Source organism: Prionailurus viverrinus, chromosome E1 (assembly GCF_022837055.1).
Source record: "Prionailurus viverrinus isolate Anna chromosome E1, UM_Priviv_1.0, whole genome shotgun sequence".
Lineage (NCBI taxonomy): Eukaryota > Metazoa > Chordata > Mammalia > Carnivora > Felidae > Prionailurus > Prionailurus viverrinus.
In genome coordinates, this window is record NC_062574.1 from 2,620,161 (window position 1) to 2,639,700 (window position 19,540).

General features: G+C 58.4%; 1 protein-coding gene across 6 annotated transcripts in view; it reads left to right on the plus strand.

Annotated features, from left to right (window-relative positions):
- Window positions 1-19,540, plus strand: part of DNAH2 (dynein axonemal heavy chain 2) — a 92,530-nt gene that overhangs the window by 32,633 nt on the left and 40,357 nt on the right. For all 6 annotated transcript variants that reach the window (XR_007146729.1, XM_047832089.1, XM_047832091.1 and 3 more), the window contains exons 15-42: window positions 1,041-1,187; window positions 2,200-2,356; window positions 2,642-2,881; window positions 3,188-3,376; window positions 3,587-3,734; window positions 3,995-4,187; window positions 5,139-5,339; window positions 5,429-5,585; window positions 5,945-6,119; window positions 6,551-6,714; window positions 7,090-7,251; window positions 7,340-7,443; window positions 9,380-9,536; window positions 9,699-9,781; window positions 9,916-10,096; window positions 11,012-11,150; window positions 13,425-13,642; window positions 13,909-14,010; window positions 14,337-14,462; window positions 14,731-14,841; window positions 15,078-15,266; window positions 15,644-15,747; window positions 15,847-16,036; window positions 16,586-16,766; window positions 17,447-17,574; window positions 17,922-18,074; window positions 18,365-18,490; window positions 19,293-19,511. Coding sequence is in view for 5 of the 6 variants with exons in the window: in XM_047832089.1 (XP_047688045.1) it covers window positions 1,041-1,187; window positions 2,200-2,356; window positions 2,642-2,881; window positions 3,188-3,376; window positions 3,587-3,734; window positions 3,995-4,187; window positions 5,139-5,339; window positions 5,429-5,585; window positions 5,945-6,119; window positions 6,551-6,714; window positions 7,090-7,251; window positions 7,340-7,443; window positions 9,380-9,536; window positions 9,699-9,781; window positions 9,916-10,096; window positions 11,012-11,150; window positions 13,425-13,642; window positions 13,909-14,010; window positions 14,337-14,462; window positions 14,731-14,841; window positions 15,078-15,266; window positions 15,644-15,747; window positions 15,847-16,036; window positions 16,586-16,766; window positions 17,447-17,574; window positions 17,922-18,074; window positions 18,365-18,490; window positions 19,293-19,511 (4,444 nt within the window). In the remaining variant the exon portion in view is untranslated. The remainder of the gene's footprint in view (window positions 1-1,040; window positions 1,188-2,199; window positions 2,357-2,641; window positions 2,882-3,187; window positions 3,377-3,586; window positions 3,735-3,994; window positions 4,188-5,138; window positions 5,340-5,428; window positions 5,586-5,944; window positions 6,120-6,550; window positions 6,715-7,089; window positions 7,252-7,339; window positions 7,444-9,379; window positions 9,537-9,698; window positions 9,782-9,915; window positions 10,097-11,011; window positions 11,151-13,424; window positions 13,643-13,908; window positions 14,011-14,336; window positions 14,463-14,730; window positions 14,842-15,077; window positions 15,267-15,643; window positions 15,748-15,846; window positions 16,037-16,585; window positions 16,767-17,446; window positions 17,575-17,921; window positions 18,075-18,364; window positions 18,491-19,292; window positions 19,512-19,540) is intronic.

The window sequence follows — 19,540 nt, forward strand, 5'->3', positions numbered from 1 at the left end:
TAATGGTGAGTTTTCTATGCTTTTTTTTCCCCCTTGCAAAGTCCTCTCTGTCTTCCATCTCTGTGTCTTTTTCTTTGCTTTCCAAGAAATTTCTGTCAATTTTATTGTTAATGGGCTTGTTTTCGGCTATCACCTTTAACTTCCAAGAACCATTTAGGTGTTCCCTTCTAAAGCATCTTGGTTTTGTTTCACGGATATTCTTTTGTGTCTTTTATCTCTCTCAGGGTGTTAGTGACAGTTGCGTTTAGTTTTCTTACTTGGTGTGGACAGTCTTCTTTCTGTGGCCTCTGTCCCCTCTTGTTTCCTTCTCGTTGCCTTTTGTTTTTTCCTTCCTCTGTTTGTCTGTTTTGGTCCCTGCCTCTTGTGCCAGGAAGGACAGAGACTAATGTTTTGTGATCCTTGGTTGTCCATATTTAAGGACAGGGAGCTGGAAAGCAGATTGGATGCTCGGCTGAGCAGGTGAGCAGGTAGTGGGGCTAATCAACAGTGAGCCTCAGGTTTATCTGGTGGGCTGTTTTCAGGGGACTCCTGAGATCACTGTCCTTGGGACTTGCCCTCTCAGGCTGGCCAGAGGTCACAGAAAACAGTCTGAGTGGCTCAGTCGGTTGAGTGTCTGACTTTGGCTCAGGTCATGATCTCACTGTTTTGTGTGTTTGAGCCCCGCATCAGGCTCTGCATCGACAGCGTGGAGCCTGCTCGGTTCTCTCTCTGCCCCTCCCCCGCACATGTGCGAGTACATGTTCTCTCTCTCTCTCTCTCAAAATAAATACATAAACATTAAAAAAAAAAAAAACAGGAAAAAAAAGAAAGAAAATAGTCTTTCAAACTTGGTTCTGGAGGGTGCTGATCCAGTGGCCTGAGAGCCGGTTGCTGGGTGGGGAAAAGAAAGCAGGGGGGGTCTTAACATTCGTTGTGCATATGGGCCCTTAATGTCCCCTTCTGTCAGTATGTTACCCTCTCTTTCAGCTGGGCCTGGGGTCCCCAGTCTAGGTCAGGCACTGGAGCTGCTTTGCTTTACTTCCCCCGACCCTTGCCCCCAGATCCCTGCTGATTCTCTTTGTGGAGATCGACTACTGGGAAAGGCTGCTCTTTGAGACCCCCCATTACGTGGTGAATGTCGCTGAGCGAGCAGAGGACCTGCGCATTCTTCGGGAAAACCTGCTCCTGGTGGCTCGAGACTACAATCGGTAAGGCGGCCTCCCGCATGCACTCTGTGCCCCCTCTGTGTCTTATCTGCCCCATGATGTCATCTAGCTCCTACACTATCTGTCCTTTACCTTTTACTGGCTCAAAAAAACAAACAACAAACAAAAAGCGTTCTCCTATTCTCTGGTATGGCCCCGTGATTGCTCCTGGCCCTTGCTTTTATCTTCTAGCTTCAGAGCAGAGGGCAAAAACAACCGGGTCCCCTGCAACCCCACAGGGCACTTGGACCACGCATATCGCGGGCCTAGGTCACTTTTCCAGGAATGAAACTGGGGGCATTAGGATTATGAGCCCAGTGTCATATCAGATGTGTTGAACCAAGGCCACGCTGGCACCCCTTTTCTTGATACCCTTGGTACTTGTCTCTGGAGTGAGGCTTTGTCCTGGGCCGGGGACCTTCCTGGGCCCGGTTAAAGCCCAAGTGGGTGGAACCACAGTTCAAGTGTCTGTCTAGAACCGCGCCGTCCAGTATAGTGGCCACCGGTCGCACGTGGCTCTATTTTTTTTAAACAAAAAAATTTTTTTAATGTTTATTTATTTTTGGGAGAGAGAAAAAGACAGAGTGCAAGCAGGGGAGGGGCAGACACAGAATCGGAAGCAGGCTCCAGGCTCCGAGCCGTCGGCACAGAGCCCGACGCGGGGCTCGAGCCCGCAAACCGTGAGATCATGACCTGAGCTGATGTTGGACGCTTAACCGACCGAGCCACCCAGGCGCCCCTCTTTCTATTTTAATTAATTAGTTGGAATTGAGTAAGAATTTTAAATGAGCTATTCACTCGCACAGGCCACATGTCAAGTGCCCCACCGCCACATGTCGTTAGTGGTGACCCTGCTGGACAGCACAAACTAGAAGGGTTTCCATTATCGCCAAGAGTTTTATTGGAAAACACAGCCCAGCTCGCGAACTTTCAGATTTCTCCACCGAGTGTCCCGGTGTGGGGGAGGGGTCTGCAGCGTGTGTCCGGCCGGCTGCCAGCCTTCCCTCGCACACAGGATCATCGCCGTGCTGTCCCCAGATGAGCAGGCCCTCTTCAAAGAACGTATCCGATTTCTGGATAAGAAGATCCGCCCTGGACTCAAGAAACTGCATTGGGCCTTGAAGGGGGCCAGCGCCTTCTTCATCACGGAGTGCCGTATCCACGCCAGCAAGGTGGGTCATGGTCCTGAGACTCGGAGGGTCTGCGAGGCTGACCCAGAGGCCGCTGCGTGAATCATCAGGGCCCGAGTCTCGGGTGGTGGCGGAGAGACAGAGAGAGGTGTGTGTGCTTAGAGGCAAAGCGTGCTTAGGGAAGGACCTGTCCTTTGTTCTTGTTTTTGTCTTTCACATCAGCCACTCTAGCCAGAGGACAGGTGGGGGGGCTCGGGCTAAGCGGGGAGGGTCTCTCCCCACGCTGAAGCCGTGGGTCTCTCCCCCACGGGTGTGGCCTGCCCACAGGTGCAGACCATCGTGAATGACTTCAAGGCCTCCACTCTGACCATCGGCTGGCGAGCCCAAGAAATATCTGAGACGCTGCTGGTGCGCATCAGCGGCAAACGGGTGTACAGGGACCTGGAGTTCGAGGAGGACCAGAGGGAGCACCGGGTGGCCGTGCAGCAGAAACTGATGGGCCTGTACCAGGACGTGGTGGCCATCATGACCAACTCCTACGAAGTCTTTAAGAACGACGGCCCTGAGGTGGGGGTCCTCTGGCCAGGGCTTTGCGGCTCAGCGAGCCCCCCCCCCCCCCCCCCCCCCCCCGCCCCAGGGCCACTGGACCTGTCTCGCGGTTTCTGCCTCCTACCCTTAGTGGGTGCTTCTCAGATGTCCCGTTCCAGTCTTGGTTCCGCCCAACCTTCCACCTTTCCAACCTTCTTCCTTTGGGACTCCGCAGCCTACGGGCTCGTTTCCTTCCCCGCTGGCCGGTTCTCTCTCCCGGGACCTGCCCTGTGTGTCCTGAAGGTTTCCCTGTCCCCCCCGCCCCCACCCCACGCTCCCCGCCAGATCCAGCAGCAATGGATACGGTACACGATACGCTTGGACCGCATGATGGAGGATGCCCTGCGCCTCAATGTGAAGTGGTCGCTGTTGGAACTGTCCAAGGCCATCAACGGGGATGGAAAGGCCATGCCGAACCCGCTCTTCCGAGTGCTGGTCATCCTCCAGAACGACCTACAGGGAGGTGTGGCGCAGGTGGGGGCCGCTACCCCTACCGCTCCACAACTCCAAACTTTATTTTCCGTTTCCCTCAATCCTGAAACTTGGCCCTCGGCCTCGACTTTATCCTGAGCGCCTCGGGGGCCCGTGCTGAGGTGTTTTTCCACCTTGCCAGTCCTGGGGCTGGTCTCCTCCACGGCCTGTGCTGAGGCCGCCTCCGCTGTGCTCTCCCCCCTGGCCCCGCAGGTGGAATTCTCACCCTCTCTGCAGACCCTGGCGGGCGTGGTCAACGACATTGGCAGCCACCTCTTCTCCACCATCTCGGTCTTCCGCCACCTCCCTGAAATTCTCATCAGCCGCAAGTTTCAGCGCGACCCCATCCACGTCATCGTGGGTGAGTGGGCGGTGGGGAGGGCGCCGGGCGCAGGGGCGTCGGGGGCTCCGAGGGCAGGGTTGGGCGGGGCCGGCAGGAGAGGCCAGGGCCGCTTCCGGACACGGGACACGTGGGGCCGGGAAACCCCGGGTGGGGGTCACACTGGGGAAGGTGGCGAGGGCGGAGGGCGGGCCACGGCCCGCGGAAGTTGGGGGACTAACGCCCGGGGGCTCCGGGACCGGGGCGGAGGTGAGTGCGGCGCGCCTTGCTGGCTCTTGAAGAGCGAGACGAGGACATCAGGAAGATCCAGGCCCAGATAAGCGGCGGCATGGCCAGCAACGCGAGCCTGCTGCAGACCTACCTCAAGACCTGGGACTTGTACCGGGAGATCTGGGAGATCAACAAGGACTCTTTCATCCGCCGCTACCAGCGCCTCAACCCCCCCGTGTCTTCCTTTGATGCCGACATCGCCCGGTGAGGAGCCGAGGTGTCCGGGAGGCGCGGAGCCCCGGGCACGGGGCTGGGCTGGGGAGTGCCGCCCAAGCGCGTGCCCTCCGCTCCGGGCGAAGACCGCCAACCGGCAGGCGGCCCGTGCCCCCTGGGCCCCCAGGGTCCTGGGAAGCAGGTGTGACCCTTTCCTACCTGCCAAGGTTGCGAGGTCATCGAGAATACGAGAAAGCGCCTCGCGGGCCCCGAAGCCCCGTGCGGAGGTGCTCGTTACCCAGGCTTCAGGGGGTGAGGGCCGTGGCTCAGGCATACGGGGCGCCGGGGCGGTGGGGTGGAAGGAGAGGGAGTCCAGCCGGACGTCAGGAGAGGCTTCGCGCAGGGGGTGACGGGAGGCTGGGCTCGCCCGAGTGGGCAGGGTTTCCACAGGCAGACGTGGGCGGCGGGGAGGGCATTCCGGGCGGAGACAACAGCGCCCAAAAGGCATAAAGACGGGAACACGTGAGCGCGTTCAGCAGGGAGCGAGCCGTCTCGGACACAGGGACGGGAGCGGAGGTGTGCAGGGGGCTTTATACCGAGCAGACAGTGTCACCCTCCCAAGAGCAGTAGGGGTTCTGTTCACATCGCCGTGTGATCGGCGGGAAATCGGGGCTCAGGAACAGTGTAAATAACCTGCCTGAGGTCACCGAGCCCGGGAGCAGCGGTGGGCGCTCAACTCCGATTCGTGCGACTTTAAAGCCTCGAATGCCAGACTGAGGAGTCTGACTGGCGGCCCCCGGGGCAGCGGTTGGGAAAATGACGTGATCCCAGCCGTAAGGCTGGGCTGCACTGGCGTGGGAGCAGGGGGATGCCTCAGAGCTGCCACACGGGTCTGGGGGTGGGGGGTGGGGGGTAAGAGACCGGAACCGGAACTGGCCGCGGGGCCGTGGGCTCGTCCGCCGCTGGCCCGGCCCGAACGAGCGGGAACGTGGGTCCTCGCAGCTACGCCGAGGTGGCTAACAACGTGCAGAAGGAGGAGACGGTCCTCAGCATCCAGTTTGTGCTGCTGGACTGCTCACACCTCAAGTTCTCGCTGGTGCAACACTGCAACGAGTGGCAGGGCAAGTTCACGGCCCTGCTCAAGGAGATGGCGGCCCGGCGCCTCCTGGAGCTTCACACCTACCTGAGGGAGAACACGGAGAAGTAGGCGCCCAGGCCCCGGGGCGGCAGGGGTGGGGGGAGGGCGGGCTCGGCCCCTTCCACTCGCAGGCTCTCTCCCCGCCTGCCTCCAGAATCAGCCACCCTCCCCAGACGCTGGAGGAACTGGGGGTCAGTCTGCAACTCCTGGAGACCCTGCAGCACGACCTGCCCGGCATGGAGGCCCAGATCCCCCCCATCCACGAGCAGTTTGCCATCCTCGAGAAGTACGAGGTGCCCGTCCAGGACAGCGTGAGTTCCTGTGTGCGGTCCAGCCGGGGCGGGCCCGCACCAGCGGTGGGCGTGCAGGACGTGGGCCCCCAGGGGCTGGGCCCCGTGTGGTCCCGGGGGACCGCCGAAGAGCCAGCCGGGCAGCAGGTGCGAGGTTCCAGGGCCCCTGAGAGCCAAAGCCAGCTCCGTGATACTCTGGGTCAGCTTCTGGATTTCTCTGAGGCCCGGCAGCTCGTGGCTTCGTTTCTTTGGGCCTCGTGGCAAGTGGAACTTGGCCACAGACTCTGGTCCGGAGGATCAGAACGGAGGCCTTGAAAGCATTGGTGAGAAGGGCAAGACCCCCTGCTCGTGGGCCATGGTCCCCTCGTCGACGTCCCCAGGTCCTGGAGATGCTGGACAGCCTCAACGGGGAGTGGGTCATCTTCCAACAAACGCTGCTCGACAGTGAGCAGATGCTAAAGAGACACAAGGAGAAGTTCAAAACGGGCCTCATCCACTCGGCTGATGATTTCAAGAAGAAAGCCCACAATCTTCTGGAAGACTTTGAATCCAAAGGTACCCCTTTCTCGACCCTTCTCCCCTCACCTCTGTTGTGACCCAGCCTTTCTAAGCCCAGGTCCCCAGGGAGGCAGGAACAAGGATGAGCCGAGGGAGGACGGTGCTGCGGAGGGGAAGGAGCCCTGGCACCTGCCTTTGGTGCCGCACCTGCCGTGGGGGCCGCGCCTGCCATCGCCGACTGTTGGTTGGAGCGCACCCGAATTTCTGGTTTTCTCACGCCTTCCCGCGGCCTGCCCGTTTCTGCTTCTCAAGCCACGTCTGAGAGTTTTTGCTAAGATTGACCGTCTTGCTTTCCCTCTTGTTTTCCTTCCCCTCCTCGTGTGAGGAGAGGGAGATGTGCCCACAGAGAGGTAGGAGAGCCATGACGGGCCTTCCAGGGGACGACGGCCTCGAGCAGGGGATCTGAGCCTCACCCTGGTCTCCCACAGGCCCCTTCACCAGTAATGTGGGACACCAGTCCGCCCTAGAGCAGATTGCCCAAATGCGGGCCATGCTGAATGCCATGCGGGACGAAGAACAGAGTCTCCGCTCCAACCTGGGCATCTTCAAGATCGAACAGCCAGTCTCCAAGGACCTGCAGAACCTGGAGAAGGTGGTGTGCCGGGCCGGGCCCTTGTGGTGACCAAAGGATGGGGCAGGGGAAGGAGCTTGCGGCCTAAGGGCCGGACCAGTGCCCACCGGCAACGTAATACGAGGCTTCCGTTTCTCCGCGGCCTCGCGGACACATCGTCACCCCACGCCCTTTCTTGGGGCCAGCCGTCCTGCCGGGCCTGGACATTGAGGATCTTTTCCCGGGCTTGTCACTTGGCGAGCCCCTAAGGCAAGGCGGCGGAGAAAGGGACGTGACCCGATGAGGCAGCCCTATGGCGCGGAGTGAACGAGGGGGGCAGAGGACCCGCGTGTCTGTCAGGGAGGAAGAGGGGGGGAGTCCTGCCACCTGACGCATCTTCTGCCCTTGGCCGTGAAGGAACTAGACGCCCTGCAGCAAGTCTGGGAGATCACGCGGGACTGGGAGGAGAACTGGAACCAGTGGAAGATGGGCCGGTTCCTGACCCTGAAGACAGAGGCCATGGAGACCACGGCCCACGGGCTGTTCCGCCGCCTCACCAGACTAGCCAAAGAGTACAAGGCGCGTGGGGGATGGAGTGAGGGCCGGGGGACGGGCCCGTGCGGGGAAGGCGGTCAGGGCTTCTGACGTCTTCCGTTGTTTTGCCCAGGACCGCAACTGGGAAGTGATCGAAACCACTCGCTGGAAAATAGAGCAGTTCAAGAGGACCATGCCTCTCATCTCGGACCTGCGAAACCCGGCCCTTAGAGAGAGGTGAGGCCGCTCCTGGCCTGTGCCGTCACCTGGTCCTCTCAGTGTCCCCTCCCCGTGTGCGTGGCTCTCCCCGCCCCCGCACACAAGCACCCTTCTTGAAGCCTTCGCGAGAGCCTGCCGCGTCCTCTGTCTTTCCGCTATCGCTGTCCCTGCTCCTCTGGCCTTCCAGCTCCTTCTCTTTCCTTCCCGCTGTGTCTGCCCTCATTTCATGTTCTGTCACAGCTCAGTGACAGACACCTTGCTTGACACCTTCTGTCATGCAAACGGTTGTATTCTTTTTTTTTAATTTTTAAAAAACGTTTATTTATTTTTGAGAGAGAGAGAGAGAGAGAGAGAGAGAGACAGAGCACAAGCAGGGGAGGGGCAGAGAGAGAGAGGGAGACAGACTCTGAAGCAGGCTCCAGGCTCTGAGCTGTCAGCACAGAGCCTGATGTGACCCTCAAACCCACGAACCGCAAGATCGTGACCTGAGCTGAAGTCGGACGCTTAACTGACTGAGCCACCCAGGTGCCCCATTCTTTTTTTTTTTTTTTTTAAGTTTATTTATTTATTTTGAGAGAGGGAGAGTGGGCGGGCATGTGCAAGTGTGCACGCGAGCGGGGTAGGGCCAGAGAGAATCCCCAGCAGGCTCCACGCTGTCAGGGAGGCTGGAACTCACAAACTTCTAGATCACGACCTGAGCCGCAATCTACAGTCTGACGCTTAACCGACTGAGCCACCCAGGCGCCCCCAAAAGGTTTTATTCTGATGTAGTCAAAGGTATCACTTTCTTCCTTCATAGTTTTTGGTTTTGGACCTTGTTTAAGAAGACCTCCCTTTGGGGTGCTTGGGTGGCTCAGTTGGTTAAGTGTCAGACTCTTGATTTCGGCTCAGGTCATGATCTCACAGTTTGTGAGTTTGAGCCCCGTGTTGGGCTCTGTGCTGACAGCATGAAGCCTGCTTGAGATTCTCCCTCTCTCTCTGCCCCTCTCCAACTCGTACTCTCTGTGCCTCTGTCAAAATAAATAAATAAACTTAAAAAAAAAAAAACAACACACCTCCCCTGCCTAGAGTGACACGTGCATTTTCTCCATACTTTATTCTAATACTTTATAATTTTATTTTGCGAGTTTTTACTCTTTGCATGCATCCAGAACCCATTGCATGATAGAAGAAGGCTTTGCAGCCGTTGAGGATGGAATAAACGGTTTTGTTTTTTTTTTTCAACGTTTATTTATTTTTGGGACAGAGAGAGACAGAGCATGAACGGGGGAGGGGCAGAAAGAGAGGGAGACACAGAATCGGAAACAGGCTCCAGGCTCTGAGCCATCAGCCCAGAGCATGACGCGGGGCTCGAACTCACGGGCCGCGAGATCGTGACCTGGCTGAAGTCGGACGCTTAACCGACTGCGCCACCCAGGCGCCCCTGGAATAAACTGTTTTATAAGAGGCATTTTCACAATCATCTACTCCTCTAGAAGGAAGTAATCGTATTTCTTTTGCATTGTGTCCATTGTAGTGTTTCTGGGCCATGCTTCACTGTCCAGTATTCTGTGGTTAAGCACAACTTGACCGCTTCACTTGCTTAACGCCCCCTGGCCTCAGTTTCCTCATGTACAGATGGAAGAGCTAAAAGTCCGCGTGTATATGGGTCGAGAGCATTAAATGAGCTGTTTCACGCAAAACGCCTAGCCCTGCCTGTTGTCGACGGCAAACCCGCCATTGTCAGTCTCAACTGTCTCTCCAGAGAGTCACCAGCTCCGTCTCTGTATTTCCCCACCGTGCCTAAGATTGCGTTTAGGGCCCGTTTAGTAAATATCTGTTGAATCGCGAATCAATTCGTGTACAGAATCGTACTGTCCCAGTGGGAGCAAGGAAGCCTGTGGGCTGATGCTGACGCTTTTCAGTAGGCCCTCGCGGCCGGCCTCGTGGTCTGACCTCCTGTCCCCGGCTGCAGGCACTGGGACCAGGTCAGGGAAGAGGTCCAGAGGGAGTTCGATCAGGAATCTGAGAGCTTCACCCTGGAGCAGATTGTGGAGCTCGGGATGGACCAGCACGTGGAGAAAATTGGGGAGATCTCCGCCTCAGCGACCAAAGAGCTGGCTATAGAGTCGGTATGACAGAGCCCGCTTCCATACCAACCCCCCCCCCCCCCCCCCGCTCCTGGGACACCCCCCGCCGTGCCAAGCTTTCCACGATCTGATGGCCCCTCCGCGTTCCTGTTCCCTTTGGGGACTAACTACCAGATCGCTCTGTCCGCCAATTTCTTTCCGCAGGCCTTAGAGAACATCGCCAAGACCTGGGATGGGATTCAGCTAGACATAGCGCCCTACAAGGACAAGGGTCATCACCGGCTCAGGTAGACAGGGCCTCGGCGCACCGGGTGAGGGCAGGGCCGTGTGTGTGGCCTGGGCTGCAGACCGGGCCCGAGGGCTGGCAGGTGGGAGCGGACTACGATTTGGATGCCTCCCCGCTGCCCCCTCCGACCCACAGAGGCACGGAGGAGGTGTTCCAGGCACTGGAGGACAACCAGGTGGCCCTGTCCAGCATGAAGGCTTCCCGTTTCGTCAAAGCCTTTGAGAGGGAAGTGGACCACTGGGAGCGCTGCCTCTCCCTCATTTTGGAGGCCGTCGAGATGGTGCTCATGGTGCAGCGGCAGTGGATGTACCTGGAGGTCAGGACTCACTGCCCGAGCGGCCCCCGCAAACCCTTTCCTCCTCTCTCTCTCTCTCTCTCTCTGCAGGTCTGACGCATTTGCCCTGTTACCAGCCTCATTTCCTCACTCTGAAGTCATTCCTTTTTTTTTTTCTTAATTTATTTCGAGAGAGAGAGAGAAACAGCACACATAAGCAGGAGAGGGGCAGAGACAGAGACAGAGAGAGAGAGAGAGAGGGAGAGAGAGAGGGAGAGAGAGAGAGAGAGAGAGAGAGAGAGAGAGAGAGAGAAAGAATTCCAAGAAGACTCTGTACTGTCAGCTCGATCCCACAAACCCACGAGATCATGACTTGAGCCGAAATCAAGAGCTTGACACAGGGCGCCTGGGTGGCTCAGTCGGTTAAGTGTCCGACGTCAGCTCAGGTCGTGATCTCGCAGTTGGTGAGTGTGAGCCCCGCGTCGGGCTCTGTGCTGACGGCTCAGAGCCTGGAGCCTGCTTCCGATTCTGTGTCTCTCTCTCTCTCTCTCTGCCCCTCCCCTGCTTGTGCTCTGTCTCTCTGTTTCAAAAATAAAGACAAAACTATTAAAAAATTTTTTTAAAAAAAGAGTTGGACACTTACCCGACTTAGACACCCAGGTGCCATATCTTTTTTTAAAGGTTTATTTATTTATTCTAAAGTCATTCTTCCGTCTCGGCCCTGAGCATCTGACTCTCGGTGATTGCCTTTTGCCTTCAGTTCCCTCCTTGAAAAGCCTTTGCTGTCTTTTGGTTTTTCTTCTTGGACCAAGTATCTGGCCTCCCAACCCCAACTTGCCTTCCACAACTTAGGGCGTCTTGCCCTTTGGCTCCTTCTCTTCCTCCCACTGTCACTCCTGGTCTGGGAGCAGGGAGTGTGGGAGACACAGCCTTTCACCGCAGTCCTTGGCCCCTCAGAATATCTTCCTCGGAGAGGACATCCGTAAGCAGCTGCCCAGTGAATCAGCCCTGTTTGACCAGATCAACAGCACCTGGAAATCCATCATGGACCGCATGAACAAGGACAGCAATGCTCTCCGGGCCACCCACCACCCAGGTCTGTCGAGCTCCACGGCCTCTGGTCTCGACCGAGCCCGTGCGGGGGCCCGCTGTGCGTGGAAGCCGGGGCCACATGCTTCAGCGGTCAGAGGACTGACAGTCGTACCTGGCCTCCGTCCCGTGATCATTGCCTCTTCCAAGCTTTAGAATAACAGTTCAGCAAAACAGACGAACTCATCTCATATTTGGGTGGAGTGTACTATATGCTTATAGAGAGCGGGATACAGAGTCAGAGTTGAGTTCAAAATCGGCCTCCTGCCTTCCAGCCAGTGTGGTTTTGGGGGGCTTCCTCCACACCACGGTCTCCTCCCTGCAGCAGGGGCGGGGGCTCGCGGCAGCTCTTAGCCTTCCTGCGAGGCTTGTGGAGGCGTATGTAATACTCAGTACGGGGTCTGGCGTGTGCTCAGTTGCTAGCACTGTGCCTCAGGAACCTTCGCTGAGCTGGTTCACTCAACGGGACGATACAGGTAAATGAGGTAACGCAAATCGAGCGCTTACCACATCAGGGGCGCAGGGTAAGCCCTTGGTGACTATTAGCTGTTGTCATCGTTACCTTGACTTTAATTGGTTTATCAGGTTAACTGGTCTTGATTGTAGATCCTTTGGTAAGCGTGGGGATGGGGTGAGGGCGTGGGGGAGAGACACACACACAGAAGGGCCTGGTTGATTGTGGTAGGCTGGGGTAAAGAATCAGCGAGTGAGGTTTGGCGATGGGCACCGAGAACGGGTATCCTGGGAAGAGTTGTGTCAGGGGCTGTGGAGAACTTCTTTATTTTGCTTGGGGCCAATTTCACAAAATTTTTAAAAAGTGTTTATTCATTTTTGGGATTCAGAGAGACAGAGCATGAGTGGGGCAGGGGCAGAGAGAGAGAGGGAGACAGAGTCCGAAGCAGGCTCCAGGCTCTGAGCCATCAGCACAGAGCCCGACGTGGGGCTCGAACCCACGAGCTCTGAAATCGTGAGCCAAAGTTGGATGCTTAACTCACTGAGCCACTCAGGTGCCCCAACAATTTTTCATTTTCCCAAGAACCTTGAGTGTATGTATTGAAAAAACCATAGTTTTAATTATTCTGGTAAAACACAAGTATTAGGCTGTGCAAAGTTGAACAACAACATGCATTTGTTAGAGATAGTATTCGAGGTCATTGGCAAAATTACATTTTGGAACAATTTGTAAACAAAGCCATAGAAACAAGTATCCCTGGGCTGAAGACGAAAACCACACTCCTCTCGGCCATGGCCACGGAGTCTCCTGTGGTCTCTGTGGGCCACTTGGACGCCCAGCAGCCCACAGACTCTCTTCTTGGAGGTGTGAGGATCCCCTCAGGGTTCAGATTCCAGGGCACTCATACTTTCTTCAGAAAGCTAGAAATTGGGCAAACAAGGAGACCTAAGGTTAGGAGGAAGCTAGGATTGCTGAGAACCTGCCAACGTGAATCCTTTTTTTTAAAGTTTATTTATTTGGGGGGGGGCGGGGAGAGAGAGAGAGATTGAGAATCCCAATAGGCTCCACGCTGTCCGCGCAGAGCCCGACATGGGGCTCGGACTCATGAACCGTAAGATAATGACCCGAGCCGAAATCAAGAGTCTGACTCTCAACCCACCGAGCCACCCGGGTGCCCCCTTGAATCCATTTTGTTTAGTGCCTTGAATTGTCCTTTGAGGTGGGTGTTGTGATTGTTTTATGGACAAAGAGGTAAAAGCTCAGTGAGGTGAACCGACAGGCTAATTAGTGGAAGAGCAGCCGTTTGAATGGCCGCCGTCTGTCCTTCGGTCTAGCGCCCCTGTCCCTACGCCTCTAGGGACACTGGCATCCCGGTGGTCGCAGACCTCTGTCACTGCGTGCGTCTGATCTTCCTTTACCTCTCACGATTTAACCTGCTGGACTGTGTGCATGCAGAACAGTCTCTTAATTTTCAGAAGCTTTTGGGGTGACCTCAGAGCCCCGAATTCCTTGCAGGAACCGGACCGTTGTTCTAAGACCGTAGGGAGATGGGATGTCGTGATGTTCACAGAATCACATACACCGCGTAACTAATGCTTGGCGTACGAACGCATCATAGTGTGTGATAAACACTGGTAACGAATTAACGAAGAGCATGGGATAAGTGTGATAGAGTGATTCGGAGACACTTCTCGGCTTCCGGAAACCCTTATGGCAATATGTCCCCCAACATTCGAGCGCTGGCAAAGTGCATATGGGGGGACGCCCCAACTCTACTCTGGGCGATGGTGAAGGGCCAGCAAATGTCACTCACTGCTCTTCCCCCAGGCCTCCTGGACACGCTGATCAAAATGAACACGATTCTGGAAGACATTCAGAAGTCTCTGGATATGTATCTGGAGACCAAGCGCCATATTTTCCCCCGCTTCTACTTCCTGTCCAACGATGACCTCCTGGAGATTCTGGGCCAGTCCCGCAACCCGGAGGCCGTGCAGCCACACCTCAAAAAATGCTTTGACAACATCAAATTGCTGAGAATGCAGAAGGTCGGGGGAGCTGGCCGGGATGGGGTGGAGGGCAGGGGACAGATGCCGATGTCACCGTAGTCAAGGCCTTGGAGGGGACCGTGCCCTCCACACAGGAGGGGGATAGTCATGATTCTGGATCATCTGGGATGACCCAGTACTTGTCAGAACTGGTAATTTTGGGGGGTGGGGAGAGGAGCAGAGACCACCCCCACAGGGCCCACGTACCTTCCAGGGGGATGTCAGGAGTGGGCAGGCCAGGCTGTTAGCGCTTCCTGTTTTCGCAGGTTGGGGGCCCCAGCAGCAGATGGGAGGCTGTGGGGATGTTCTCGGGTGACGGCGAGTATGTGGACTTCCTGCACTCGGTACTCTTAGAAGGGCCCGTGGAGGTGAGTTGTGGTGAGGGTCGAAGCGTCAGGCCGATTCCTTTTCCCCTCGGAGAGTTCGCTTGGCTCCGTGAGGAGGGAACGTCCCTGGGAAGGGACATCAGTCATTCTCCGCCTCCTGAAAACTCTAACCTCTGCCCTGAACCTGAAAATCACACAGGCCGCCCCCCTCGCCTCTGCTTCCCTCAGGGGCCCGGCCAGCGGCTGCCTGATCCTGCTTGTCCCCCCGGGCCCAGAGTTCCAGAGTCCTGTTTCCTGAGCCCCTGCCCTCTGGGGACGCTTGTCCCCAGCCCCGAGGCCCAGCCACTCTGCCCTCTCGCCTCCCCCAGTCCTGGCTTGGCGACGTGGAGCGGACCATGAGGGTGACCCTGCGGGACCTTCTCCGGAACTGCCGTGTGGCCCTCAAGAAGTTTCTCAACAAGAGGGACAAGTGGGTGAAGGAGTGGGCTGGCCAGGTGAGCTGGGGGGGCCAGGGCAGGTGGGGGGACGAGAAAGACGGAGCCGCACGGGAGCAGCAGATAGAAAAAGGCAGAACCTTGTGTCTTGTTCCCCCCACCCCCTTGTGGGCTCGGGCCTGGCTTCCCTGCGTGCCGGCCCCTTAGCTCCTGCCCTTGGACGCGTGCCCGTCCCTCGGGGCAGATATTGAGACAGGAGTAGCGCCGGGTCCTGGAAGGGGCCGGGGGCGGGGGGCAGAGGTGTGGACACCGCCTCTGTGCACCCCAGATGGTGATCACTGCCAGTCAGATCCAGTGGACGGCTGATGTCACCAAGTGCTTGCTGACGGCCAAGGAGCGGGGAGACAAGAAGATCCTCAAGGTCATGAAGAAGAAGCAGGTGGGGGGCCTACAAGTATGGGGTGGGCCTGCTGGGGGTTGGAGGGGTTAACGCCGGAGTCAGAGGTCAAGGTCAGAACGAGGGTGCTTGGTGGCGGAAGTCCAGCCAAGAAGGTCCGGCGGACGCTGGGGATCAGGCGTCTCGGGAGCTGAAAGTCGTGTAAGGCTGGGATGAGGCGTGTGGGGGTTTGGTTGAGTTGCCCCCCCCCCCCACTCTGCCCCCTAACCCCCCGACAGGTGTCAGTGCTGAATAAGTATTCAGAGGCCATCCGGGGGAACTTGACCAAAATCACGCGGCTTAAGATCGTGGCCCTGGTGACGATAGAAATTCATGCCCGGGATGTGCTGGAGAAGCTTTATAAGAGCGGCCTCACGGACATCAGCTCCTTCGACTGGCTCAGCCAGCTGCGCTTCTACTGGGAGAAGGTGCGGGGGGCCCGGTGCTTCCGCTCAGTCCACGGTCCCCGCCGCGCCGGCACCCCAACGCTCCGTCCCGCCTCAGTTCCCTCAGCCGGCTCAACTCTGTTGCCTCCCGAATCAGGACTGACCATCGCTACAGTCGGTGCTCACTGGGGCCCTCGCTTGACCGGGATCCTGAGAGGCTGCGGCCGGCCGTTGCCGTGGGTCGGGGCGTTCGTGTGGCGTGAAGCCCCCACCCCTGTTTTCCACCTGGGCCGTAAACCCTTCCCTCCAAACTCTGAACCGAACCCCTCATCTCCTAACCGCCGCCTCCCCACCTCCTCGGTCGTTGTCTCTGTCCGGCTGCAAGCCCACCTCTCTCTTCCTCTGCCCCGTTTCCCCAGGATCTCGACGACTGTGTGATCCGCCAGACCAACACGCAATTCCAGTATGGCTACGAGTACTTGGGGAACTCCGGCCGGCTTGTCATCACCCCCCTGACAGACAGGTCGGCTGTGCGCGGCGGCCACCAGGGGGCTGGGGCGGGGGCAGCACCTGCTGAGGGCGGGCTCCCGGGAGTCAGATAGGCCCTGTCCTCCATCCTCAGGTGTTACATGACGCTGACCACGGCCCTGCACCTGCATCGGGGGGGCTCCCCCAAAGGTCCGGCGGGCACGGGGAAGACCGAGACTGTCAAGGATCTGGGCAAGGCCCTCGGCACATACGTCATCGTGGTCAACTGCTCCGAGGGCCTGGACTATAAGTCCATGGGGAGGATGTACTCGGGCCTGGCCCAGGTCAGTGCCCTGCCGCCCTGCCCCAGAGGCCCCGGGGTTCTCGTTTAGCCCCAGAGAGCGAACTGAAAGCCGGTCTGGTTCACTACTTTGTGGCTGACGACACCGTATCGCCTCTCGCCTCGGGTGGCTCTTCCAGTCGGGGATGTCCCTGCACCTCCCTCAGCTTCCCTCGGGGCTGAGTCTTGCTAATTTGAAAAATGGAAAGATCCTGTGTTAAGTAAGGTGATGTACGCCAACTGGGGCGTGGCTAGGCACTCGGTGCTCACAAGATCCCCTGCCCCAGTCCCTTTGCAACCCACACCTTTTGTGGCTCTCCCCGACACTGTCCCCGTCTGCTGGAATATTCTGGAATGTGGCCAGAAACCACAACAGGGCTACGCTGCCCCCAGCTCACCCCAATAGCACACACGTTTTGGAGGCCGCCCCACCTATCAGAGCGTTCCGGGCAGGGCGTGCTAGTTTCTAGCGTCTCCCCGTGTGCGGAGGGGGGGTACGTCTCTCGCTCCCAGCGACTCTGCCCCCACCCCCCCCCCACCCCCCCGCCCACAGACCGGCGCCTGGGGCTGCTTTGATGAGTTTAACCGAATCAACGTGGAGGTGCTGTCGGTGGTGGCCCAGCAGATCCTGTCCATCCTGTCGGCCCTGGCCGCCAGCCTCCTCCGCTTCTACTTTGAAGGCTTTGAAATAAACCTGGTGTGGTCCTGTGGGATCTTCATCACCATGAATCCCGGTATGGGGTGTGGGCCACGGAGCCGCTGAGGCTCCGGGCGGGGGGAGCACTGGGTGTCTGCCCCCACCCCCTTCCAGGCCGGTGTGTTTAGCCAAGGGAGAGGTGGCTAAAGACAACACAGTGTGAGACAAGGGTAAACACACGACTTTCTGGGAGAAAGGGAGGCAATGTTACGTCCTCCCTAAATGGGTTGACGGCCGCTTGCGTGTGTATGTATGTCCCTGGTCCTCTGAGATGCTTCTCTGTCTTCTCCCAGTGGGCGAGCTCCCCGAGTTCTGGCCTTCCTGCCATCCCTTTCCCAGAAGTAGGGAATCTCTCCCAACATGCAGACCCTCGTTCCCTGGGAACAGCTCCGGGGGAAGGGTCCGCGGGGAAAACAGGGAAGGGTTTAGGTACCGAAAGAGTCTGAGAAACAGAGGTGATTTTCCATCAGGACTGTCGTGAGTCACACACGGAGCTTGGACAGATGGGAAATTGTCAGCTCGTGATTGGAGTTTGAAACAGGGCCACGTGGAAAGGAGGGAAGGGGCCAGAGTTAGGAGAGCAGGGCCAGGGCCGAGGTGGGGGGCGGGGAGAGCATGTGCTCGGAGTCGGGGAGACTGTGGGGCTTGCCAGGGTTGGGGAGGGTGGGGCCGAGTGGGGAGTAGTTTGGGCTCTTAAGAAATGGCGCTGTGTTCCAGGCTACGCCGGGCGCACAGAACTGCCCGATAACCTTAAATCCATGTTCCGCCCGATCGCCATGGTGGTGCCGGACTCTACTCTCATCGCGGAGATCATTCTCTTCGGGGAGGGCTTCGGCAACTGCAAGGTAGGCCCATGACGTCCTTTCGGAATTCTCTTCCTTCCCTTCTCGGGCTATTCCCTGGACGGAGGAGCGCCCCAGCCTCCCAGTCAACTTATCCTACGAGGAACGGAGGCTGTCGTCGGTAGGATGTGGGGGCGGGAGCGCTCGGAGGAGGGAGGTCTCCCCTCCGTGAAGCCCCTAACCCACGTTGGGACCGGTCCCGAGATCTTCCCTCTAGAATTGTCCACAGAGCGCATCCCGGCCGCCTCAGGTCCCAGGGCCGGGCTTCCTGTATCTGTAACCGTCCCGCGTGAAGGAGAAGGGTTTCTGGGGTGCTCGATGCTCCCCCCCCCCCCGTTTCGGCTCCCCAGATCCTGGCCAAGAAGGTATACACGCTGTACTCGCTGGCCGTGCAGCAGCTGTCCAGACAGGACCATTACGACTTCGGCCTGCGCGCGCTCACCTCCCTCCTGCGCTATGCCGGCAAGAAGCGCCGTCTGCAGCCCGACCTGTCTGATGAAGAGGTGGGTCAGGGACACGGCCCCTGGGACGCAACCTCCGCCGTCACGGGGCCCGTGCGCCCTCACCGAAGCTTTCCAGGTCCTGTCCCCGGTTGGGATCCCCGCCCCCCGCCCCCCCCCACCGACTTCTGTCCCCCGCGTGACCTGTCGTGCTGCTGAACGTGCGTCGTTCCTGCCCCTGAGCTTCGCCCCGGCGCCTCGCCCCCTGCGCCTCGCCCCTTTGGAGAGGAAGGGCCCGGTGAGAACCCAGGCCCTGGCCGCTCAGGCCCGAGGCTCCGTCTTTTCCCGCCCAGGTTTTGCTGCTCTCCATGCGAGACATGAACATTGCCAAGCTGACCTCGGCCGACGCGCCGCTCTTCAACGCCATTGTGCAAGATCTGTTCCCCAGCACGGAGCTGCCCGTCATCGACTACGGCAAGGTATCTGTCCCCCGGTCCTCCCCCACCCTCCTGTGTGAAGCGAATGTCTTTGTTCTGCCCTCCACTGGCCGTGACCTCCTGTGGGACGGTTGACCTCTCCGGGCTTCCTCATCTCCGGGACCTCTCAGACACTCCGCTCTCTTGCTTCAGCCCCCCCCCCCCCCCCCCCCCCCCGACTCACTTCACAGAGCCCTCTGAGCCCTTCTATTTGCTCTGTGCCCAGCAGCGCCCCCTGCCTCGACTTCTCTCCTCACAGGGAGGTGGGGGGGCAGGGTGCTGAGAGGCGGCCAGGAGCTGCTGATGCGTGGAGCCATAGAATGGGAGGGGTGGGCCGGAGGGTTCTAGAAAGTACAGAGATCTCCTTCTCCTGCAACGATAGTTTAGATCCCCTGAGTGCTCCCTTCTACTGCAACCACGACCATGCTGGATAGAAATACGTCTTTGTCGATGCATCGCTAAGCTGGCAAGAAAGACCATTTCCGGGACGAGGAGGGGGAGTCAATGTAGGGAGATAGTGCAACAACCTTACAAGGAAAGCGTCCTCGTTATTCCCGTTTAACGGGTGAGGAAACTGAGGCTCAGAGGGGCAACTTTCTCGGGCTCACGTAGCTGAAGCTGGGGCCCCAGGCAGGCTGGCCCGGAGCCCGGTCCCTCCACTCCACACTGGGTCCGTCCACGGCCAGAGTGCAGGGGGCCCCGGTGCCATATCTGGGGTCTGAACGTGAGCCTCCAGGCACTGGGGACCCTGTGAGAGTCCCTTATAGGCCTCATCCTTTCTCCCTGCGTTTTTGGCTTCTCTCAGCTGCGGGAGACCATCGAGCAGGAGACCCGCGATATGGGCCTGCAGGCCACGCCGTTCACGCTCACCAAGGTGATCCAGCTGTACGAGACCAAGAACTCCCGCCACTCGGCCATGATCGTGGGCGGCACGGGCAGCGGCAAGACGGCCTCGTGGCGGATCCTACAGTCCTCCCTGTCCTCCCTGTGCCGCGCCGGGGACCCCAACTTCAATATCGTTCGGGTGCGGAGTTGGGACAGCAAAGCCCCCGG